This window comes from Dunckerocampus dactyliophorus, chromosome 17 (assembly GCF_027744805.1).
Source record: "Dunckerocampus dactyliophorus isolate RoL2022-P2 chromosome 17, RoL_Ddac_1.1, whole genome shotgun sequence".
Lineage (NCBI taxonomy): Eukaryota > Metazoa > Chordata > Actinopteri > Syngnathiformes > Syngnathidae > Dunckerocampus > Dunckerocampus dactyliophorus.
In genome coordinates this window covers 8,011,653-8,037,208 of record NC_072835.1, presented here as the reverse complement: position 1 = coordinate 8,037,208, position 25,556 = coordinate 8,011,653, and the positions used below count along the sequence as shown (strand labels likewise).

The following is a 25,556-nucleotide window of genomic DNA, read 5'->3' as shown; positions in this document are numbered from 1 at the left end:
CTATTAGGTCAGGGCGCGACAGACAGTGAGAAGCGTCAACCCACGAAGTTATGGCCGGAAGTTTGACTTCAAGAAAAAATAAAAGCGTCACATCACAAACGACTATGTTTCTCCACTACTTCATGTTTTATTTGAATATTTCTTTGTGGCAGTCTCTCGTGTAATTTTATTGGTACAAATTGAATTTGTTGCTCATATTTTCCCTGATATGGTGCACTAAAGGACCAGTTTAAATTTAAATATGGACCGAAAACTAAACTAACAAAAACCAAAAAAAAGACTATAAATCATTTAAATGTTTGCTTTTGGGTGTCGTTTTGTATATTCAGCATGTGTGTTTAACATAACTGATCTTTGATGGATATTGGTTTCATATTGCCGTTACTTAAGAGTTCATCGGAATATCGATAAATTCAACTTCTCATTGTATATTAAAATAAGATGTTTACATGAAATGTTCTTTGACTATTTTTCACCTTTCTTCACGTAGTCGCATGAAGTTTTATTTTGGAATACATTGCCGGACGTGTCATATTTCAGTGGGTTTGTCTTAACTTCCCGTAGTGAGATGGCCGTGCAGTCCCCTGCTGGTTCCCGTGAATTCCAAACGAGTTCTGTGGACGGTCAGCAGGAGGCGAGACAACTCACCCCAGTCCTCCTCCACACCCACTGGTGAAAAATAAAAACGGTAAGACAAAAGCGAACGCGGACCTGAAGCTTAGACAGCATGTCAGGCCGCAACAACAAAAAAAATAAATGTGCGCTCGTTTTGTCAAGAGGTGCCGACGGCTGGTGTTTGGCGGGGGAGGGGCTGCAGGCAGCGGCAGCAGCAGACAGCCGGAGACATAACCCTGTCTGCTGCTTGCTTTCTGCCTGCATTAGGTATGTCTTTCCGCTTTCGGACAATCCCTCAGCCTGCCACCCTATCCCGGCCCCTTTTTCTTAGGATGCGTATGAGTGCGTCTAAACAATGGAGAGTAAATCAAGCGAGCAACATGGCTGACGCTGGCCCTGCAGAATCTGCTTGCTCCTTTTTCCACTGTAGATGATGATGCACGTATACTTACCATTTCCTCGGCCTTTCAGCTTGGTCACATTAGCAGCTTTATTTTTACCAACTACATAGCAACAGCCTTCCAGAAAGTCTGTACAAAGCAATTGTTGGTGGTCATAATTGAAGAAACTGCTTTTACTGCAATGTGGCTTGTGAAGTATAACGGGCTGTTTTTTGTTTTTGTTCATGCATGGTGCTGTCAGTCATGTCCCCCTTTTTGTCAACTTGTAACTGTATTAAAGCAAAGGTCAAAGTAAAGTGTGATCCTGCAGGTAAACGACAGTAGGCCAGCTGTTGGCTTACTAGCGCTCCCGTGGAAAAATGATTTTTAGCCCTTTTCGGTGAATGCATTGCCACTTATGTTGACGTTTGCTTCCCAGTCACACTTCACCAAGGTCATAAACAGCTACATGCACGCAGCGGTATCATGGCATTTGACAGCAACCTATTGAAATGCACAGGAGGGCAACACGTGCAATGTCTGTTCTGAGCATCATGGATGCGGCAGTTTGGTTTCTCCGCCTTACAACATGCGCTGGCGATTTAAAAGAAAAAAAAAGTTGTTTCCTGGACTCCACGTAAGTGTGCGCTAATTTTAAGGATAATGTACACATCCTTGTATATCTAATATCTCAGGATATTGCAGCAGGAGTACCCAGCATGCCTTGCGGGCACTTTGTAAATAACAGTTAAAATTATGTGTTTGTGTTAGCGCTTAGCCATTGTTAGTTCAATGGTAGTTCATTGTTTGGTGGTGGTGTGCTGTTTATTTTTTGCTTTGCACCATATGTATGGTTTGCGTTCACTGTGTCGTCAAGCAAGTTGTTGACTGCGACTGCAGTGCTTCTGATTGTGCAGCGTTCGGATGCCATCTACTGGGCACAGATGTAACAGTCAATTCACTTCATTAGACAGATCATTGTAATGTAAACGTGAGCAAGGGTGAGCAGATAGCACCAAATATTTAAAAACAAGGTATTGCCAAGTATCAGATCAATGAATGTACCTATGGAAAAGCCTGGCAACCTAAGCTACTGATTAGTGAGCTAAAATGTTTATATTTTCCATCTTCTTAACTCACAGTACTGTCTTGTTGGACATTTGGCAGTCATAGTTAAGAGAAAGCTAGCCCTCCACATGGCTGACATTATATTTGCAAGGTACATTAACGCTCATCTCATTGGTTTGCGCTACGCTAAATTTACCTTCGGGTTTTCCGCTTCATTCTGGGTGTGTTTTTGCGATGCTGAAACATTGCGGACGTGCTACTGGGGTATGTAAGTGCCACGTTACAATGCATACACGGAGGCCTGTCACAATAACAAATCTTGCTGGTCGATAATTGTGCTACACATTGTCGTTGACATTAGATATTATCGGCAACATTTTTTGAGACCATTTTTGAAATAAATTTTAGTCAGGAAAGGTGTAATTCACATTTGAACCACTAGATAGTACTGAAGTGTGGTGTACGGTGTACCTGTGTGAGACATTAGCTTGACACAGAAGTTGCCTGTATGTATGTTTTTGCATTGTAGACAGCGACACTGTCTGTGGGCGCGCACCATTTTGCACTGTTTTGTTTGTATTTGCCGACCAAACGCCTCAGTAAGCTTTGACTGTCGGGACGAAGGCTCCGCTGCCCGAGCACCTCTATCGTTTTTTTTTTTTTTTTTTTAAACTGTCCGTGTCCGTCAGCGGTGTTCATGTGCTCACCGTGCTCATTCTGTTTAAAAAAATATTCCCACTCTGTGGCTGTGACATTCGCCTTAAAAAGTATAGCTTTTGTGCCGTCATTCATGTTAGCGTATGTTGGCTCACGAAGCTGCTAGGGTAGTAGCTGGAAGCCCCGCCTCCACAAAGAAGCTGAATGAGATGAGGGCCCACTCTCTCCGTTCATTCCACAGTAGAACCAATGCACACAGACAGATGCAGAGTGAACCCTCTTGTCTTCCAGCCTGTGTTGCACAGAGAGACGAGCAGACACACAAACACACGCATATATGCACATGTCAGTTTATCGTCATAAATATCGACCTGTTTTTGGGTTGTTTTTTTATCGTTCTGAAATGCTCCCACACTTTCCATATTTTCTGTCTGTTTGTTGTTTTCCTTCTCTTTCGTCACCTTGTCGTTTTCTCTCGCCTCTTTAATCTTCAGCCGCTTCTGCGTCTGCATCGGTGACGTAAGTGTGGTGGTGACGTAAGCGCGTTACGATTCCTTGAGGCAGAAAAAAATTCTCAATTATTTTTTGTAAAGGAGGTACTCAAAATACTCGAAGAATCCCCCCCTCCCCAATATATTCTTAGCATCACTGAGATCTGGATTGGTGGTGTCACCCATAGGCTGTGTTTCATTTCATGCACTTCTGTACTTGCCTAGTTCCTGTGGGTGAATTTTGACAGGGTGGTGATGTCCCAAATTAAATACTGTCATTGCGCACGTACCGAAAATGACGATAGCATATTTATCTGACGCGTCTTCTTCTTCTCTCCTTTTTTAATTGTGAATTGCAACCACCCAAGTTAGTCTCTCCTCTAGATGGTAAAGATTGTAGGTGGTTGGGACGAATTGCCACGCGCTCAACATTTAGGCCGTGTCGAGTGAGTACTGAAGCCGCACTGCATTTTGCTGTACTTCTAGTTGAAAAACACTTGGGAAGAGCGCAAATTGAAATTGTCAGAGAATCCTGAAAGCCCACTATGATGTTATTTTGTAATGTTAGTTTACAGAGCAGCATTTGAATAAGACCTCTCTCATGTGACTTTGCCTCACAGATTGTAACTGTTTCAGGAGGAAAGTGGTTGTGATTGGATTGTCCACTCCAATGTTTCCCATACATTCATTCAATAGATTCGGTGCCACTTGCTCGCCCTCACTCATAAACACATTATAATGGGACTGGATGAATGTAGCTTGTCGTTACCAGTCCATACAGTAGATGGCATCGTAACTCATAACTCAGTGTTTCCACCTTTTGTTGCTATAAAAAAGTGACTTGCGACAAATCTAGCGACTTTTTCTGCTCTTATTGGACACTTTTTCAGACTGTAACCTTTTAAGCACGTTTTTGCTCTTCTCAGCGAGCAGCGGGTCGCGCTGTGTCGTCCCCATCTAAAAGCACTTGCTTGTGACATTAAGAAAAACACAAAAAGAAGCTATAGAAGAAAGTTCATTTGTGTTTCTAAAGGTTTTTTTTTTCTTTTCATATTTTTTGCTCATTCTTTTGTCTCCCACCACATACATAAAAATGACAATTACACCATGGCCATTTACGTACGCAATTAGACGATGACAGCATGGCAGTATTAACCTGGATTCTACTGCCGTCCATCATTCAAGCTTGATGTCACCTGGTTTGTTAAAAGTACAGTCGTCCTATGCCACTTTGCGCTTTGAATTTCGCGACTTCACTCTACCACGTCCATCCATCCATCCATCCATCTTCTATGCCGCTTTTCTTTACCGGGGCCCCTAAATCAAGCGTTTGCGATAACTTGCAATGAGACTCTTACAGCGCTGTGGAGGAATTTTGGCCCACTCATCTTTACAGAATTGTTGTAATTCAGCCACATTGGAGGGTTTTCCAGCATGAACTGACAAAAAAATGTCAGGGGAATGCCGAATGGGGTGAGTCATGCCAGTCGAAATATTCAGATATTATGTTGGCTTGTTGGTAGCGCTCACTTCTGGTCATGTGACGGCGACGGGGGAGGTGATGTCATGGTTTTCAGAAAGTAGTGTTTTGCTTATCTACACGGCAGCGACGAGCCTTATCAGATTTTACCCTTTAAAAAAAAAATAGCATTTCAGGGCACCTAGAACGCCATTTTTGTGTGGATGAAAGGCTGAAACCCTCAAAATACTGCTGTTTCAACCTGAAAACGTTCCCATGTGGACAGCCCCTAAGAGAGATAAAACTGCAACATTGATGACGAAGTATAAAAAGCTCAAGGTACTTGTTTTGGGGATATGTCTCAACTTGATGGAATCCAGATGGTTTGCTGGTGAACAGAATCAGTCTTTTATTTTTTTGGTGTGTTCGTGTGGTTGTTGAGGTTCACCCCCATTGTCGGAGTGGGCTCCCCCTCTCTAGTTTCAGCACACAGAGTGACATTGAGCAGTTTCTGTCCAGTACAACTCTGCCCCACGACAAGAGATGAGTAATCATGCGTTGCCCAGGGAAACAGGAGGGGAATCACCACCATCTGCAGCCAAACGCTGCAAAATGTCTCCCTTGATTCTGGGCGGATGGATGGTTCTGCAGGTAACCAGCTGTGAGTAGTTTCCACTATGCCGCAGCTACTGTTGTTGTTGTGTTCACAATACGTTGTCTGGTCTTGATGAGTCAAGACCATTAAGCTTGTTTGCGTGTGTGCGCTTGTAAACGTGTTACCATATAGGGGCAGAAATGACGGGTGCTGTTGGGTGCTAATACTGTGTACTGGTAAGGGTAACACTGGTAATAATACTGCAATAGTATTTGGACACTGTTGATTTTTGTGTTTGTAATATTTTGCTTGTGTTGCTAAATACAGTGACCAAGGTATTAGTATTGTAAAATATGTTTATAGTAATTTTTGATGTGCAGCAGGTATTTGTGTATGATGTTACGTGTGGGTCTGGGCACCTGGCTGAATTACTTTGATCAACTCGGTGGAGTTAAGGAATCAGTTAAGTGGTTGCAGGCTGGTAGTGCACTCCATTTTGCCTGAATTTCCTCAAGACGCATTTAATCAACAGTCGTTTCCATGTAGTTGTCAGAATTATTAGTTAGTAGTACTTGTTGAGTGTCCAAAGAGCAGTCGGGGGGCTATTTGGGGTCGCAGCTTCTTTTTTAATGGTCTGCAGTACATTCTAAAAATATGATTAAACAAGAAAGCCAAAAAAACAACCAAACACCATAATGTTGGAAAACGAGCAAAAATGCGTCATCTAATGAGAAAAAGTTGAAATGTTAAAATGATGAAGACATAATAATAAGACATAATAATAAGACATAATAACAAAACATCCAAGTCAAATAAATTCTGTATAACAGGGGAAGTGTATCTCACACTTTATTTATTAATTCTTTTTTTAAATTTAAATCTCAAATGGCACCTGAATATTTTTCCCTTTTGAAATATGAGGAGTGGAAGAAGTTCGGACATCCCCTGTCCTAAATTAATCCATCCACCCCAACCACCAGAGAAATTGTCAGGGGAGGAGTTACAGCTATTTTTAGCTCAACTTTATTGGCAATTGCAAAAGCCTTTGTTTCCCCCAAAATCTCGCATCCTACTCGGAGGATGCAAAAGCTTTGACGATTTGTTATTGGGTACCGCCCTTACGGGCACTGAAGTTTAAAAACAGAGAAAAGACGGGAAAAAATCCTTAAAAAGATTATTTTTTTTTATAATCGAGGTACTCCAATGACTCGAGGAATTGTTTCACCCCTACTCTGGGTAATACAATACAGTCATCCCTTGTTTATTGCAGTTAATTGGTTCCAAACTCGACCGCGATAAGTACATTTCCGCAAAGTAGGATTCAAAATTAGTAAATGGAATAGAGTTAGAGCGGAGAAAACCTGCTTGTGACCTTCTAAAAACTGTTTTTAACATGATGATTAGAGCCCTGCAGACATAAAATAACACTCCTATAGTCACCTTTATACTCATATTACCTAATATAGTAGACATGATAAGCGACAATGAGACATACTAACTCAGGTTAGCATTGGGAAAGTTCCTTGTTGTAGTGTCTCGAACGTAATGTGGGTCAATGCATGGCATCGACATGAGTCTATCATCCATCCTCACTTTGACTATCTTTGCTGACACCATATTGCGCAACTCTTATGTGCAGGCTACGGGATCTTTTCAGGGACACAAGAGACCACTTTTAGCATAGCAAGCTACTGTCACATTACTGACGCCGAGGCACCACAATACTACATATGACTTGTCTTTCCATGTTTTTGGACTAATAATAGGTCATAGTCAACCACCAAACAGCGATGTTCAAACCACGATGTAGTGAGAGATGACTGTACTCATCTTTAACTGAAAAATAACCAAAATAACTTTGAAAACTTTAACTTTGAAAGCAATTTATCTTCAAATGTTGTAGGGTAATGATCCATTAATTCCGATCACTCTCAATCCTGATGATTTCATGGCATTCTTTTGACAATAAAATTGTCACTCTTAGAGAATTCTGTCAATTAGCGTAACTCGTCCCTCAAGTGCGGTGGCCTTAGAAGAAGTTGTAATGACTAATGCATGCTTGGATAGTTCAAGTCCCACAGGTTTTTCGAGTCTGTCGCCTGCAATTTTTTCCTCTAATTCATCACCTTGTTTACTTGTTTGCTTACTCAACATGAACAATAAGTCACTAATAACAGGCAAAGTAGTGCACAGTGGTTCAGGAGGTAGAGCAGGTGGTCCAGAAAGCGGACAGTTGGCAGTTAAAAGCCTGCTTCCTCCATCCCAGTCAGTGTTGTTGTGTCACCCACTTTGTGGACTTGTGAATAAATGTTTGGTGGTGGTTGGAGAGGCCACCACGTGTCCGTCAGAATGACCCAGGGCGGCTGTGGTTAGTAAGCTTACCAACAGCAGTGTGTTCCTGCGGAGTGAATGAATAATGGGTCTCTCACTGTAAAGTGCTTTGGGTGTCTTGAGCTAGTAAACAGCACGGCCATTCAAAGCGGCTGTAATCAAACTTCTTTTTTCAAAAAACCTAAGCTTAATCCAAGTCAATATCCAACCTTCCTTGTCTGTCCAAGATTCTAGAGAAAGCGGTTCCCAAACAGTTGGATGACGTTCTATGGAACAATAATTTATTTCAAAACTTTCAGTCAGAGTTTAGAATGTCATGTTTTTGAGACATTATATTTAACTCACTCAATATCAAGATGTATTTATACGTTATTTAAACCCAAACGCTCCCCCCCAAGACATATTTATATGTCGTTTTTTTTGTGCGTGAGAGGAAAAAAGAGGTGATGATGCAAGTGCACAGTAAAAGAGGTCTTAAAGACTCTTCAAGCAGTTTTAAGCCAAAAAAAACGCAACAAGGTGGCAGAAGTGCATTTGATAAGAGCTTGGCATGGATCTTTTGCATGTACACTCCTGAGCAAAATCTTAAGACCAGGTGAAAAATTGCTAGAATTTGCATTTTGCACATATGGATCTTAATGAGGTTTTAAGTAGAGCTACAATATGCAAAAACAAGAAGGGAGAGTGAGACAAAAAGCACTTTGAAAAAGTAATTTATTGAAAACAACAATTAAACTGAAATAGGCTGTTTATCAGCTGATCAAAAGTTTAAGACTATCGCTAAAAAAATAACAAAAAACTCTCCAAACCAGAACAAAAAATGTTCTCAGTAGGACTCAGTGATGAGTAGCTCCACCGTTCTTGTTAATCGCTTCAAAAATTGGTTTGGACATGCTTGATGCGAGTGTTTCCAGGAGGCTAGTGGGAACATTGCTCCAAGTGGTGAAGATGGCTTCACCAAGGGCATCAACTGTCTGGAACTGATGGCCATTTTTATAAACGTCCCTTGCCATCCATCCCCAAATGTTCTCTATGGGATTTAAATGAGGGGAACATGCAGGATGGTCCAAAAGAGTGATCTTATTCTCCCTGAAGAAGTCCTTGGTCAAGTGAGCATTGTGAACTGCAGCGTTGTCCTGTTGAAAAAGCCAGCTGTTACCACACAGACGAGGGCCCTCAGTCATGAGGGATGCCCGCTGCAACATCTGCACGTAAGCAGCTGCCGTTTGACGACCCTGCGCCATCTGAAGCTCCAGTGTTCCACTGAATGAAAAAGCACCCCTGACCATGATGGACCCCCCTCCACTGTGCCGGGTAGAAAACATCTCAGGTGGGATCTCCTTGTCATGCCAGTAACGTTGGAAGCCATCTGGACCGTCAAGGTTACATTTTTTCTCATCAGAGAATAAAACTTTTTTCCACCTTTCAATGTCCCATGTTTGATGCTCCCTGGCAAAGTCTAAACGGGCATTTTTGTGGCGTTGAAGGAGGTCTTTGAATTCCTTTTTTGTTTTTTAAACCCTTTTCCTGCAGATGCCGTCTGATTGTTATTGCGCTGCAGTCGGCACCAGTAAGGGCCTCAATTTGGGTGGAAGACCGCCCTGTGTCTTGATGGACAGCCAATCGGATCCTCCGGCTCAACGCAGGTGTGATTTTTTTTTTTTTTTTTTTTTTTTTTTTTTTTGGTGGGGGGGGGTCTACCACTTGACTTTTTTGTTCCATAATGCTCAGGATCTTTAAAAAATGTAGAATGACTGATTTACTGCACCCAACCTCAGCAGCAATGGCACGCTGCGAGAGGCCTTGCTTATGCAGCTTCATAATCCGACCACGTTCAAAAAGAGAAAGCTTCTTAGCTTTAGCCATCAGGAGGGCATGACAGTGTGAATGCCTGACAGAAAATGACAATTTTGAGCAGATTTAGGCTTTTGTAGCCTGTGGTCTTAAACTTTTGATCAGCTGATAAACAGCCTATTTCAGTTTAATTGTTGTTTTCAATAAATTACTTTTTCAAAATGCTTTTTGTATCGCTCTCCCTTCTTGTTTTTGCATATTGTAGATCTACTTAAAACTTCATTTAGATCCAGGTGTGCAAAATGCAAATTCTAGCACTTTTTCAACTGGTCTTAAGATTTTGATCAGGAGTGTATTAACACACTCGACAGCAAGGATGAAGTGAGAGAGGGTGGAGGAGTGTAGCGTGCAGAAGGTTATGCATTGTAGGGAAATCTTAACGCATGCAAGCGCATGCGCACACACGCGTGCACACACACACAGTTCAGTTCCAAATGTGAAAATTGTAAATGTAGTACATTTTGATGTAGTACATTTTTATTTTGATGTAAATAAACCCTTTTTGTGTATTGTTTATGTTGTGGCACAGTCGTTTAGATATTTGAGCTGTCACAAATGAGAAAGAAATTTGTGTGAAAGTGAAAGTTATGCATGAAATGAATCTTTTCACAAAAAGCTGTTTTTCTTCCCTTTTTTTGTTGGGAACTCATATTTTTCTGAAACTTACCTGTGTTCTATGGTTGATTACTAAAGAAGGGAAAAGGGAAAAGGATTCTCTCGAAATCCAGAAGGTTTGGAGGCTGTTGCTTGTTGAATGGGGTCACTTCAAATCAGCAGTTATTTCAGCAATTATTTCCTTCACTGTATAGCAAGATTTACATTTGGATGATGTTCTGTTTTTGCTCCTGTTGTTTCAGCGTTGGAGAACCTTTTCATGTAGCTGGGCAGCCTGGCTGCCTCCCTGCCTCCAGATGAATGAAGAGCACTCCGGAACACAGAGACACTGCTGATACAGGTCCTAAGTATTACAAAAAACAAAATCTTAAAGTTTTTCCAAACACTTACTGTAAGTACTCTATTTTCCGGACTATATGCCACTCCAGAGTGTAAATCGCACCAGTCAAAAAATGCGTCATGAAGAGGTAAACAATGTATATTGCTGGGCTTCAACCACAAACCATTGAGGCAGTTCACGTATAAATTTTGCTTGTTGTTGCTCACTTTAAACTGGCGCGTGTTCATACTTAGCTCGACTCGACGAGAGAGACAGGTTCAGCAGCCACTTTTCTCTGCATTTTTTGGTTGTTTTTTCTTTTTCTTTTTATGATAGACTATCTTAATAGTAATGTTCTCTGAAATACATTTTTGAATAATATCCACGTGTGAGAACAGTGCTTGTAGTATCATTTTTGCTCTGATTTTAGATGACTTCTAGTTATGAATGAGCCTGTCACAATAATCAATAAATCAATTAACTACACAATATCTCAAAATAATGTTGACAATAATATAATTTAGCAATGATTTGCAACTATAGGGGGATCACACTCCTCAGCCCCCCTGGGAAAGTCTATTCCAGCGTGCTGGAGAGAAGGGTACGACCGTTAATCGAACCTCGGCTACAGGAGGTACCACTCGGTCCTTGTACAACCGGAGCAGGAGCCTGGTTCGCATAGCCAGCAGTAAGTCAAGCCTGTTGCCGGTGAACGTTGGCCTCCGCCAAGGCTGCCCTTTGTCACCGATTCTGTTCAGAATTGATGGGCAGTGGACACAATTTCTACAGTAGGTACAGCCATGGCTTCGAAGGAGTCCAGTTCGGGGGCCTTAGGATCTCATCTCTGCTATTTGCAGATGATGTTGTCCTGATGGCCTCATCGAGCTGTGATCTTCAGCGTTTGCTGGGGCGGTTTGCATCTGTGTGTGAATCTTCTGGGATGAGACTCAGCACCTCCAAATTCGAGGCCATGGTTCTCAGTCGGAAAAGGGTGGATTGCTCCCTCAGAGTTGGGGGGGAATGAGGTCCTGCCCAGGTGGAGGAGTTCAAGTATCTCGGGGTCTTGTTCACGAGTGAGGGAAGGTTGGATCGTGAGGTCGATAGGCGGATCGACGCAGCGTCGGCAGTAATGCGGTCATTGTACCGGACCATCGTGGCGAAGAGAGAGCTGAGCCGGAAGGCAAAGCTCTCAATTTACCGATCAATCTACGTTCCCACCCTTTGGGTCTCAGAGTAGAGCCGCTGCTCCTTCACATGGAGAGGAGCCAATTGAGGTGGCTCGGGCATCTAGTCCGAATGGGACGGATTATGTCTCACAGCTGGCCTGGGAACGCCTTGGTGTCCTCCTGTTGGAACTGGATTAGGTGGTCGGGGACCGGGAAGTGTGTGGAATATTGTGTGGAACCCAGCAACACTGCACTGGAGTATAAGTTGCATTTACTGGTAATGTTTACACAAACAACAAAACAAACTAAAGCTACAGAAGCTGAAATAATAATTAATAATAATAATTTTTTTTAAAATATATGGATACAATAAAATTTACCTGTTTAATAAATGTCAGAATGTTCTGGAAGAAGACACTTTTTTAATACGTGACATGATTCCTGGATGCGTCCCGGTGTGTTGAAACATATCAAACAGCTGTATTTTAACACCGATATTTAATTGCTGTATTCCCAAGAGTTAAAATAGACTGAAAAGCATAGGTGTGTATTAAGTCAGTCAGTGGCTGACACAGCAGCCACAGTCTCCAAGGTAGACATAATTAGTATCCTAATTAAATACGACACATAGTTACACATTACTTACAGACACATGACCTCAGCGTATTAGAAAGTATTCCGTCACAAAAAGCGGGTGATCTATGTGTCATTCAATTTGTGTGAACTTAATGAATTATTGTGACTATTAGGTGTCGCCAGAAAAACATCCACCACCCGACTTTAACTTTAAGGCAGCACATCAAGTTAAATAATATATATATTTTTGACATACAGTATAAGTCACACCTGCCTATAAATTGCAGGTCCAGTGACTGTACTCCGGAAAGTACAGCACCTGTACGTAACATCTTTTCAGTATAATAAAAAGCATTATGAAGTTTTGTCATTGTTTGGTGTTAAATGGCTACCACCGTCAACGTAACTGAGTGGTGACTCTAATCAAATCTAGGATTAGATTATGGACCCAAATCAAATAAATTTTTTGTCACTGTTTTGACGGATCTGCTGTGGTGTTGCATCTCCCCAGGGCATGCAGGTGTTTCTGCAAATATGATGAAGAAAAAGAATCCCAATAAGTGAGTCAGGTGTTTTTGTTCTCATGTGGAAATTGTTATCAGCTGCAACTCCGATGGCTTAGAAAGTTTACTGTTTTTCTTTATATCTCCCTGAAGAAAACATAAGAGTAATCTGGGTCCAGCCACCAAAGTTCTGTCCCAACCTCGACGTAACATTGTTGGCTGCAGGATCCAACACATCTGGAAGGATGGGAGTGGACATGTAGTATGGAAAGGCACCGTGCTCGACCAGGTAAGAAGATCAATATAGTGGTTCCTGATTTTACTTGGAATTGAATTTGTAACATTTGATGTATGTAATTTTACCAAAACAAACAAATAGAAAACTTTAATTTTGTTGAGCGAAAATGGCACCAGAGTACATTTTATCATTGGTTAGTCATGCTACACTCTCTGCTAAGCTACTGTCCTGAGTGATAATTGAAGAATCTTTTTTTTATTTTTACTCAACCAGGTGCCAGTGAATCCTTCTCTCTATCTGATAAAGTATGACGGCTTTGACTGCGTGTATGGTCTGGAGCTACATAAAGATGAGCGAGTTCAGGGCCTGGAGGTGCTCCCCGACAGACTTGGTACGTCTGAGGAGAGAGACGACTTTGTCTATTTCTTTCAACCTTTGTTGATCATGTGATACACTCCTGGTTAAAATGTTAAGGCCAGTTGAAAAATTGCAAGAATTTACAATTTGCATTGTTGGATTTAAAGAGGCTCTACTTACCAAGATCCAACAGTGCAAAATGTACATTCTTGCACTCTTTCAACTGGTCTTAAAATGTTGATCAGATGTGGATGTTTATATTACCTAAAATGCAGTGGAGGCTGCAAACCACCAGATGGCACAAATAATTCAGACAATTATTAGTCACTGGGAAAAAAAAGTTTAAAAATATACATTGTGTTCTTTCCACTCAAAAATCAAGTTTGTTGTTGTTATAAAAATATTAATTATATACAACAATAACTGTTTGTAAAAAAAAAAAAAAGTTGGAGTGAAGTGTTTACTAATGTCATTCTTTTTGCAAAGTATTCATTGTAAGCACAACATGCCGAGGAAGGATTGATTCCCTGCCATTTCTTAAACTAAAGCTGAAAGTCTACAGTTTAGTCTGATTTATTTTGTCTTTGCTGATTTATTTATTGATTTATGTCAAATCCATTGTGCTGGTGTATACTGTAAAGGCAATATCATTTAAAAAGTCACTACAAATACTTCTGGACCTTACTGTAGCTACGTAGGTTTACAAACAATATTGACAGAAAATTATTTTCACTATTAAAAATTGTGGTTAAATATTCACTACCGGTCAAATATTTGTGTTCAGTGCAATATACTGTATGAGGTGTGTCCAACCAAACGTGTTACTTTACTCTACTTTTTCCCAAGCTTACTCCATGGACTCACACTTGAACATTGCATTCCATTCAAAATTCAAGTCAGTGAGTGTTGAGTATTGCAGTGTTGTATGTAAAACCTCTGAAAACACCTGCTGTGAGGTTGCTCATGTTTTTGTATTATTTTTCCGCAGCTAAATCCCGCCTGACAGATATCAGTCTCGCGGATGCAATGATAGGCAAAGCGGTGGAACATATGTTTGAGACAGAGGAGGGTCCCAAGGAGGAGTGGAGGGGGATGGTGCTGGCCCGGGCTCCCATCATGACCACCTGGTTTTATATAACCTATGAGAAAGATCCTGTCCTTTACATGTACCAGCTGCTGGACGACTTTAAAGAAGGCGACCTCCGCATCATGCCTGACTCTAGTGAGTAGAACGATCTTACTGGCGCTTCTCCAACGGGGCAATCACAATACGAAATGACAATGATTCTGATTTCTTTCTGCCCTACTAACGCCTATTTATATTTTGACTGCACATACTTTACATACAGTATACTGTTGTGAAAAAAGTGTTTGTCCCCTTCCTGATTTCTTATGTTTTTGCATGTTTGTCACACTTAAATGTTTCTGATCATCAAACAAATGTAAATATTAGTCAATGACAACACAACTGAGCACAAAATGCAGTTTTTAAATGAAACTTTTTATTATTAAGGGAGAAAAAAAATCCAAACCTATATGGCCCTGTGTGGAAAAAGTGGTTGCCCCCTAAACCTAATAACTGGTTGGGCCAAGCATTTGTGATAACTTGCAATGAGTCTCTTACAGCGCTGTGGAGGAATTTTGGTCCACTCATCTTTGCAGAATTGTTGTAATTCAGCCACATTGGAGAGTTTTCCAGCATGAAGCGCCTTTTTAAGGTCATGCCACAGCATCTCAATAGGATTCAGGTCAGGACTTTGACTAGGCCACGGTCTTCATTTTGTTTTTCTTCAGCCATTCAGAGGCAGATTTGCTGGTGTGTTTTGGATCATTGTCCTGCTGCAGAACCTAAGTTGGTTTCAGCTTGAGGTCACCAACAGATGGCCGGACATTCTCCTTCAGGATTTTTTGGTAGACAGCAGAATTCATGGTTCCATTTATCACAGCAAGTCTTCCAGGTCCTGAAGCAGCAAAACAGCCCCAGACCATCACACTACGACCACCATATTTTACTGTTGGTATGATGTTCTTTTTCTGAAATGTGGTGTTACTTTTACGCCAGATGTAATGGGACACACACCTTTCAAAAAGTTCAACTTTTGTCTCATCAGACCCAAAGGTCTTGGGGATCATCAAGGTGTTTTCTGGCAAAATTGAGATGAGCCTTAATGTTCTTTTTTTCAACAGTGGTTTTTGTCTTGGAACTCTGCCATGAAGGCCGTTTTTGCCCGGTGTCTTTCTTATGGTGGAGTCATGAACACTGACCTTAACTGAGGCAAGTGAAGCCTGCAGTTCTTTGGCTGTTGTTGTGGGGTCTTTTGTGACCTCTTTGATAAGTCGTCGTTGCGCGTTTGGGATAATTTTAGTTGGCCGGCCACTCCTGAAAAGGTTCACCGCTGTTCCATGTTTTCACCACATGTGAATAATGGCTCTCACTGTGGTTCGCTGGAGTCCCCAAAGCTTTAGAAATAGTTTTACAACCTTTTCCAGACTGGTAGAGGTCAGTTAAGTTAGGTTTTAATGGGGGGGGGCAATCACTTTTTCACACAGGGCCATGGAGGTTTGGATTTTTTTCTCACTTAATTTAAAAAGTTAATTTTAAAAACTGCATTTTGTGTTCAGTTGTGTTGTCATTGACTAATATTTGAACTTGTTTGATGATCTGAAACATTTAAACACTTTTTCACACCACTGTATGTACGTATACATGTACAACCGCATACATACCGCATACATACAATGTACCAGAAGCAGGTCATCCAACCAAACGCCTCCCTCCCTGCAACCAAAAATAACTGTAACACTGTAAGTAATAACAAGTAACACATGCGGAACACATTATGTAACTGCACCACACCGACTATGTGGGCATCAAAATAGACTTACTCAGTAATATAGTGTACCTGCAAAACAATACAGTGGAACCTTGGTTTGGTTTGGTTTGGTTTAGTTTATTTGAACATGAAGGTTACAATGGAATACATCTCATGAATCATTTTTTTCACAGTTCCACATGTCCAAAAGGAGTAGGAAGAAGCAAAGCTTATTTAATCCTACCTCCCATCCACTCCACATCTAATACAGTACATGTAGTTCACGTCCTGCATTCCATGTCATGTTTTCTGTGATAGTCAGGATAATACATAATAGATAACGGTAAGACACCCCTCCCAAAGGAAAAAATTATATATATATATATATATAATATAAATATATATATATATATATATATATATATATATATATATGCTTGTATTGTTTTTTGAACTTGCTCATCTCTGTACATTGTTTGAGTTCTTTACTCAATCCGTTCCATCATTTAATTCCACACACGGAAATGCTGCGGGTTTTCAGCGTTGTTCTTGCATATAAATGTTGTAAGTTTAATTTTCCTCTAAGATCATATTTTTCCTCTCTGATTGAGAAATACTTTGAGAAATATTGAGAAATATTAGGTTTTTGGGTAACGAGTTGTTATTAACTTTATACATTATTCTAGCGGTTTGAAAGTGTACTAAATCTGCAAATTTTAATATCTGCGAACCTTGGTAGCATCATTCATCTGTTCCAGAAGGTCCGACTCAAAACCAAACGTACATCCATCCATCTTCTATGCCGTTGACCCTCACTAGGGTTATGGGTTTGCTGGAGCCTGTCCCAGCTGACTTCGGCGAGAGGCGGAGTAAAATACATTTTTCCAATAAGAAATAATGTAAATCCAATTCATCTGTTCCAGACACCCAAAAATGTTAACACAAAACCCGTTTTTATAGTTCTGCAATTATAGTTTTGCATGCAGAAAACAATTCAAAATTCATATAAATACATGTAAATGATAAGTTAACATGTAACATCACTTTTACCTTCATTTAAGACCTTTTGTTGATAAAGACGGCGATGACGAACAGCAAGGGCACAGGAGAAGACAGACCCACTCAGACACCACCTTTGTGTTTTGCTATTTTGTTATTTCATGAATTCCAATCGTTTCTCACCTTCTTTATCAAAATGCTGGCACTTGCAACTTTCTTTGGCTCCATTGGCTCCAAAACGTCCCTTTTACCGGAACCTGAAGTCATTGTCATTGTCGTTCTTTGCTAACTAACACAGTTACACCACAAGCCTGTACTTTTATTATTGATCACGGCTACAAAATAAGCCTGTTAGATTCTACAAAACGTACATCTGCCCCTCTCTAGTGTCACAAAAATCTCTATGCACACGTTGACGTTTTAAAACTATTCCACAAATACGCATATGCTGGCTGTCATGCGCATGCCAAAGTAAGGGGGCGCTGCAGCCATGGCCTGTTACGGCCCTTTTAACCAATCAGGTGCCGATGACGTCATTTCTGTATAATAACAAACATGGCGATGTACAGTAGAAGCTGCATGTGGACCACAAGCGAAGTAGCGATACTACAGGGCCTGAGACAGTCACATATTCCAGACAGAGTATATTCTCCAAGTCTTCTCCTTACTAAATGCCTTACTTCAAATAAGTCATCTCTGCAGTGGAGTTTGTGAAAATGTAATACATTTGTTCAATCCTTCCTTCTGTAGATGACAGTGTCCCAACAGAGAGGGAACCAGGTGAGGTGGTGGACAGTTTGGTGGGTAAACAGGTGGAGTACGCCAAAGAGGACGGAGGCAAACGAACAGGCATGGTCATCCACCAGGTGGAGGCCAAGCCGTCTGTCTACTTCATCAAGTTTGACGACGACCACCTCATTTACGTCTACGACTTGGTCAAAACTTCGTAAGACTTGGCCGACGTCCCGATCCCGCCATCCCGTCTCCCAGGACAGAGTTGGGGAAAAAAAACGACACCCACATCCTGATCCAGTACATGTTCTGCAGACCCTTAAAGGCCTTGGGGGCGTTCTTTCCATGCTATTTCAGTTCTACTTTGAAAAAGTCAGCAGTTAGGTCATGATGTAACCCAAGCGTATCACAACATAATATGGCCTTGTCGTCGCACTCATAGAAATAAACTAAGATGATTGGTAGGTCACATCCGATAACGCGAGTTAAACAAAATAGATGCTTGTATTGTCATTTCAGAATCAGGACATAAGAGACAACCCAAGACGTCCTTGTCCGTCTCAGCCAGTACTGACAACAGTATTAGTATACAATCCTCACACACATCACTGTCACAATTATTATCTTCATTTAAGGTCACATATAAAACAAGATCTAAACGATGCTATACCAAGCCCTAAATAATGTTCATTTCTTACATACTTTATTATATATTTATTGCTTGGGATGTATTTTAATGACATTATTGAGAATTGACAGTAGGAAACATACCAGACCTGCCAACGTGTATGCATTTTATACACACTGCACGCATTAGTGCACCTTGCTGCTCTCCAGGTGCGCATTTAGCTGCATTTGTCACTGAAACTGTTTCAAGTTCAGTTTCTGTGCGCAGCGTGGCTTACACTTCCAAAAGAATCCTCGAGTTGAGGTTGACCATTAAAGCCGTGATTGGTCGGTTTGCGGAACATCATTTCCTGGTCCCTATTTCCACCTCTGCGAACGACTTCGCCTCCAGTTTTGGATCAACATTAAAAAAAAACTTATTGTCACACATGGATTAGTTCCAGCTGCAATAACACTCCACTTCTCTCTTTAATTACAATTGTTCACTCACTTGAAGGAAGCTAACAAGTCGAGAAGAGTTGCGGTTGCTCACATAGCTGACGTCACGTCACACGCTCAACCCTGATAAAAGCAGGGGGGTGCAAAGTGCAGCTTTGGTGCCACAAAAAAAAAAAAAAACAAAAATAAAAAAATAGAGCAAAAGGTGCAATGTAACAAGGAGAAGCTAATAATAATGTAAAACTTAGTGCTTAAAAATTAAAATTACAGTAATCCCTCACCACTTTGAATTTCTTTGGCTTCATTCGATTACACTTTTTGAAAAATGTATTAATGAATAAATCATGCTGTTTTTTATTGAATACAGCCTATTAGAATAAAAAGCATATTTAAGCTAAAAATCTCACTTTTTTGCTTAATAATTTTCAAGCATAAAAATGAAACTAAATGAATTCAAAGTGATATGTAATATTCTACATTGGTCACCAGGTGTCAGTAATGTTCCTGTAATGTTCGGTGAGACACACAAGCACCAGACTTGATTCGCCGGAACAGCAGGCTTTTATTGCAGGTTTGAAGGATCTCACAACAGGCACAATAACCCCTAACACGGGCTACTGTAACCCGCGTCAAACTCAACTCTGAACCCCCGCTATTATATTACCATACTATATTATGTCCACTATATTGGGTGATAGGAGTGTAAAGTTATAGGGGTGTTATTCATATCTAGAGGGCTCTAATAATGTTACACAGGTTGTCTATGCTCTAACTATGAAAATATTCTATTCATGAATAAAGACTCCGACTACGCTGAAATTCACTTGTCACAGTCTGGTCTGAAACCAATTAACCGTGAAGGACGAGGGATTATTGTACATTAAAAATGTTTTAAAAAATTATTTAAAATATTATAGTGCTGGGGTGGTGTACTCATAAAATGTCTGCAAGGTTGGCAGGTCTGGTATACAGTAAAAATATTCTGTATTAGTAATATACATCCATATATATATATACTGTGTATATATATATATATATATATATATATATATACTGTGTATATATATATATATATATATATATATATATATATACATATACAGTATATATATATATATATATATATATATATACCTTAATTAGGCCTCTATTTTGAAACACCCTTTGCACTTCTGTGTCACTCCGTATTTCTTCCCTTAAAAAGTTCTTCATTTAATGAAGATCCAATGTATGTATGTACATTTGCAACTAACAATGAAACACTTATTGTCATCATTCGGAATGACTAATATTTGGCAAATGTTGTGACAAATGTGACAAAAAAACGATATTTTGTCCTATACTATCAGAAATGGGCTTTAATTCTCCTTGAAGAAAAACTGCACTTTTTTTTAGAAGTTTGTCCAACATCCACAATCTTTATGTGAGACGTCTTTCTCTTTTCTGTGCTTTCTAAAGATAGAAAAACATAAGAGGTAGCTAAGAACGCACGTAATGGGATACAACTATTCCGCCTATAAAGCCTTCTGAAAAAGCTTGCAGAAACCGCCAACAACGCTCCATTTACATAATGTGACCTGCATATTAACCAAGCAACAACGACATTGTTATTATTATTAACATTGTTACGCAGAAGAACTACGTAACTTGCGTAGTGACGCCTCGCCACACCACACCGGCTAGCTATGAGCGGCTAGCTTCAACGCACACTTGCCCACAGCGCGGCACTGATGTGTCAGGCCACTACCGAAAGGTAAACGCTACGTATTGGAGCTGCGGCCACTACTGCTGTGTTTTTGTTTTTGAGTTAGGAAAAGTTAACGCTAGGTGAAGCGTTCGTTTCTATGTTGCTACGTGAAATCAATGCGCCCAGGAAGGAAGTTCCGGGAATGCTTAAAACGACCAAAGTTTGGCAACATACTGTAAGTATTACATGTTATCATGAATGTACCTGTTACTACACGGTCACAGCATGGATATAAAACCATACAACCTTGTTGGACGTCTTTGGAGGTGTTTAAATAGCGGGCTTTCTAGGCAGAATAGGTGTGTCCCATTACATGCAGTAATGAACTGTCTCTTTAGCTGTTTTTATGTCTTTAGAACGCACAGAAAAGAGAACGTGTGTTCATGTCTCACATAAGGATTGTGAGTGACGGGCAAAATTTCAGCAGTGCAGTTTTCCTTTAGGCGAAGACGAGACAAAAACACCAAGGAATCTACAGTATCTGTAAGACATTCAAACTCCAGACATTATGGGACAAGGAATTTATTCAAACCTGACTATTGATCATATCAAATCTCAACAATAGAGCGGGATTTTGTACAGAACAAGGCCTTGTACTAAAAAAGAAAATAAAAAAAAACACTTTCACCAACTGCGATTCATTCAAGAGTGCAATGGAAACCTCATCATAAAACGTCTGCGGTTGAAATCTGTGATCTAAAACAAAAAAGGGGGACTTTTTTCCTGCTTTTATCATTGCCAAAACCGCTTTTTGATGTGGATTTTTTTTTTTAAGTGTTGCGGATAGTGTTTCTTATTATTTGACTTAAGCCTTTACGTATGCGTTCATGTTGTACTTACAATGAAGGAGTTTAACACCAGAAACAAAACAACACTTTGTCTTTGTGTAATAGTTTGTGACTTCAATTTCTGCGCTTCCTCCAGTTAAACTTGTTTGAAGACAATTATGCATTTTTGGTGTTGAAATTCAAGGCAAACTTCATTTTATTGCTCCGACCACGGACGATATTCCAATATTTCCCCAGACCGTTCATGTCATGCCTTGTGTGAAAATGGTTACGGTTGTTTGAACATGACAAGCCTGATGTCTGTGTTGAAAGTTAACACTGATGGTTTTCAGTTTCAGTTTCTTCATGCCATGGATGCAGTAGATCAGGGGTGTCCAAAGTGCAGTGGGGGGGGCATTGTGTGCATTTTTTGTAATTGGCACTCAACTTGTAGTGTTTCCCACAGGACTGCGATGTCTGTGGCAGTGTTTTTTTACACCATCGTCTGATTTGCATAATTGGCCGTTAGGTATTTGCATGTAATCGTTGAGGATAAAAAACATGAACAGCGCAACAACTACGTTTAGAAATACAAATGAACCTTCGTCTGTTGCTTCTTTTTAGCGTTTTTTTTTTTTATGTCACAAACGAGACGGAGCCGCCTGCAAGTACACAGCAGCGCTCGCTGCTCATTGTGAGAGTCCCCGTTAGAAAACCCACCATTTTTACATGTTCATGTCCTCGTTTCATTTGGTGATGTTTTTCGTGACGCGTTAAGATTTTGCACTTTGTTCGGCGGTCCTTGAAATATGAGGTATGAGATGCAAACGTGAAACCTAGCAAAATGTCGCACAGATCCCTCCTGCTACATCTTCTTATTCTGTGGGAGACCAGGTGCCTATGAGTCCCATTCTAATATGTTTATGAGCAACGGCAAACAGGTAGCGGCACATTATTTGAATGTATGGGAAGCATTGAGCTATTCCGACGGAGTATTAGGGCCAGATTGACAAAAAAATAATAATCTGACATTTCGAGAATAAAGTTGAAAATTAACGAGAAAAAACTTTTAATCGTATGAGAATAAAGTCGGAAATTTACGAGAAAAAACGTACGTGTCGGAGTGAAAATCTCTTGGCGACTAACTTCAGGAGGGAAAGAAACTTTCCTCTTGCTTCAGGCCAGCTTTTATTTATAACATGATGAGCATGTCTAGCCTTTCGCCAGCATGTGGCGCTCAAACCTCCATCTTCCTTACCCCGCCCTCTCCACATGCCCAAGGCCAAAGGTCACATAAGTCCCTCCTTTTCATAGCTGTCTCAGGCAGTGCCTGTAACATTAAAGTTATGACTTTATTCTCATAATATTACGATTTTTTTCTCATAAATTTGCAACTTTGTGTTAATTTACGACTTTATTCTCAATATCTCAAGATTATTTTTTTTTCCTCAACGTGGCCCTTACACTCCGTCGTAAGATATATTCTTGGAAATTAGTCGTTTGTAATCTTTACACGACACAAAGCTGAGACGTCGATTTGTTCAGATAGCGTAACATGCTATGGATTGTGGGGTTTTTTGCGCCTTTTAATGCACAAACTGTATCAAATCCTTCCGTTTTTCTTTTTGGACACCCTTGCTGGAGATGGTTGTGATGTGTTTGACACAAAATGATCAAACAGGAAACGTTTCTTTTTCATTTGATTGACATTTTCCATCAACGACTCAAGTTCCGGATTTCTTTCAATTTTGTATTTGTATTTCTGGCTGCCATGTTTATGTTGAATTGTTGGGTGCTGTTTTGAGGGCTGAAGAGATGATCTTATTCTGTAACCCCAAATATACTCGTAATGTACAGTGGAAGAATTGAAAAGAAAAAGTGGGGGAAAGCTGAGTCGCTATTGAAAGTCAATCAGATGGTCGAGGAATGCATGTGCAGATGAGACGTGTGTAAAAACTTCATTTTGTGGACTTCCTGTGATGTAGATAGTTGCCAAAGCAGATAGACGACAGCTGTTATTAATAACCGCAAAAAAGAAGCAGACTCTCTGAGACGTTTATGTGTCCGTATATAGTATGATCATCTCAACACGCACTGTTTGACTTGGTTATGAAACGTGACATTGTGAAAACACATTTTGGCAGCAAAGTTGCAGTGGGCTCATTTTGCAATTACTGATTATCGTTGTTGATGTCGGAATGACATGGGCTTTTTCTATCATCCTGCCTTGTATTTTGTTTTTTGTATGATTAAAATGGTATGTTCATTTTTATTGTTCATGAAAAAGATGTGCTTTGTGTTCTTTCCGTTCATTTCACACAATGGAATGGGTTCGCTTGACTGGGTGTCCTGGATACTTGGAGGCCACAACTGAAGGAGTTGTTGTTCAACTACTGTTGAACTACAACTACTGAGCTCACAAGGAAGTGACGCTATAAGGTCCTGGGGAACGCTCCTGTGTTTTTTGTTGTAACATTACATGACATTTGGGCTGAAAAAATCGCATCTACACAATGTCATATCAGTAAATGGTCACATCCACACAGGAATGACTACATAAAAACGGTGTAAAGCCATGTGGTATGACGCTTAACAGAGCGAATGAAGAATGCATAAGAAACAGTTAACAAAAATGACTGCTTCCCAGCCTTTCCTCGTGTCACTGCGCAATACGTACCCGGAACGCAATCGGTCACGCACATGCGCAAGGACTACGCCACTTCCACCTTTTAGTTAATTTTTACAGCGTTTCTGCGACGTCACGTGCTGTGGTAGTTATTATTTTTTAAATCTATCAACAACTTCATATATGTAATATATATGGGGATTATTTTATAAGTGACTCTTGTTAAAATACTTAGTTAGCATGGGGATGTTTCTATAGTCTCATGACAGCCACCAAGAGTAAGCTACCTAAAAATTTACGCAATGCACGTAGCGCAGACGTAAACGTCATATCCGGTTACGTATAACACACATAAATAAATAGAATAAAACAAATAAAATACAGTTATATTTCAATTTAAACCACCATAACTAGAGTGTAATGATGGATTGATGTAGGGGCGTCAGCTTTTTCAGTTTTTTTCTAACCCGGGAACGAGCATCCATCCAAACATATCTTCCTGGCAAATGCTTTTGTGTGTATTTTTTTCAGTGGCGAAAAAAAATGTAAAATAATTTATGGAGGAAAGAAAATAGGGTTTATAAATTGTCCACTTACACTATGACATAACAAAAAATATTAATTGTGTTGTTATTTCTCAAATTTCTATCTATTAAAAGTTTCTGGGAGTGGAGGGGGGACGTATATTGCTTGCTGCCGTAAACTAGATCGACGGATGGCATAGATTACACATGCCTAACATGTGACTGCCGAAAAATAGGCCGACCGGATTTAGATGCGTTCTGCAAATGCGTAGAACCCAGTTGAACCGATAGCGTTCCGGGTACGTATGGCGCAGTGACACTTCTATACTCCTTCCTCTACGGCACAACCAGCCATCCATCCATTTTCTATACCGCTTCTCCTCTTTAGGGTCGCGTGGGTATGCTGGAGCCTGTCCCACCTGACTGGACTGGTCGCCAGCCAATCGCAGGGCACATATAGACAAACAACCAATCACACACACATTCATACCTATGGACAATTTAGAGTCGCCAATTAACCTAACATACATGTTTTTGGATGTGGGAGGAAACCGGAGTACCCGGAGAAAACCCACGCACGCACGGGGAGAACATGCAAACTCCACACAGAAATGGCTAGGTCTTCCCGATCGCCACACTGTTACTGTGTTGGCCAACATATGAAGCACTAGACACCGTACGAGCACGTGCCCGGCTAGCTCAGTCGGTAGAGCATGAGACTCTTAATCTCAGGGTCGTGGGTTCGAGCCCCACGTTGGGCGCTCAAATTTATTGTTAGAGATGGCTCAGGTGGCAAAGTGGTCGTCTTCCAACCTGAAGGTTGCGTGTAGTTGGCATTTACTTCCAGCCAATCAGAATTCAGAGAAACGAATTGGCCAATCAGTCTTCTTCTCCACCCCACAAGGAAACCTGCTGCTTATTCTTCTAAAACAGGGCGTATTATATCTTTTCTAATTGTTCTCTATATCATTACACAACAAATTATTCACATCAGGATTCTATTAATATCATTTCTTGAAATAAAGTACAAAATCAGTGAAAAGAATATTTTTTATCAAC

General features: G+C 40.4%; 1 protein-coding gene and 1 non-coding gene across 5 annotated transcripts; both read left to right on the top strand.

The window, feature by feature from the left end:
• Nucleotides 1–540: 540 nt before the first annotated feature.
• On the top strand, nt 541–23,624 carry LOC129170166 (spindlin-Z-like). 4 transcript variants are annotated; one of them, XM_054757431.1, is made up of 8 exons: nt 542–688; nt 9,130–9,242; nt 10,308–10,405; nt 12,638–12,686; nt 12,783–12,918; nt 13,141–13,258; nt 14,213–14,446; nt 17,787–23,624. In XM_054757431.1, the coding sequence occupies exons 3-8, from the start codon at nt 10,366–10,368 to the stop codon at nt 17,984–17,986; spliced, it is 777 nt and encodes a 258-aa protein (XP_054613406.1). In that variant the 5' UTR covers nt 542–688; nt 9,130–9,242; nt 10,308–10,365; the 3' UTR covers nt 17,987–23,624. The 4 variants fall into 4 exon arrangements, with proteins under 4 accessions (XP_054613405.1, XP_054613406.1, XP_054613407.1 ...); XM_054757430.1 differs by lacking the exon at nt 9,130–9,242 and having other exon boundaries at nt 541–688; XM_054757432.1 differs by lacking the exons at nt 542–688; nt 9,130–9,242 and adding an exon at nt 842–882.
• A 1,561-nt stretch (nt 23,625–25,185) lies between these two features.
• On the top strand, nt 25,186–25,258 carry trnak-cuu (transfer RNA lysine (anticodon CUU)). Its single transcript has one exon. It is a non-coding gene; the product is annotated as a tRNA-Lys (tRNA).
• The last annotated feature ends 298 nt before the right edge of the window (nt 25,259–25,556 follow it).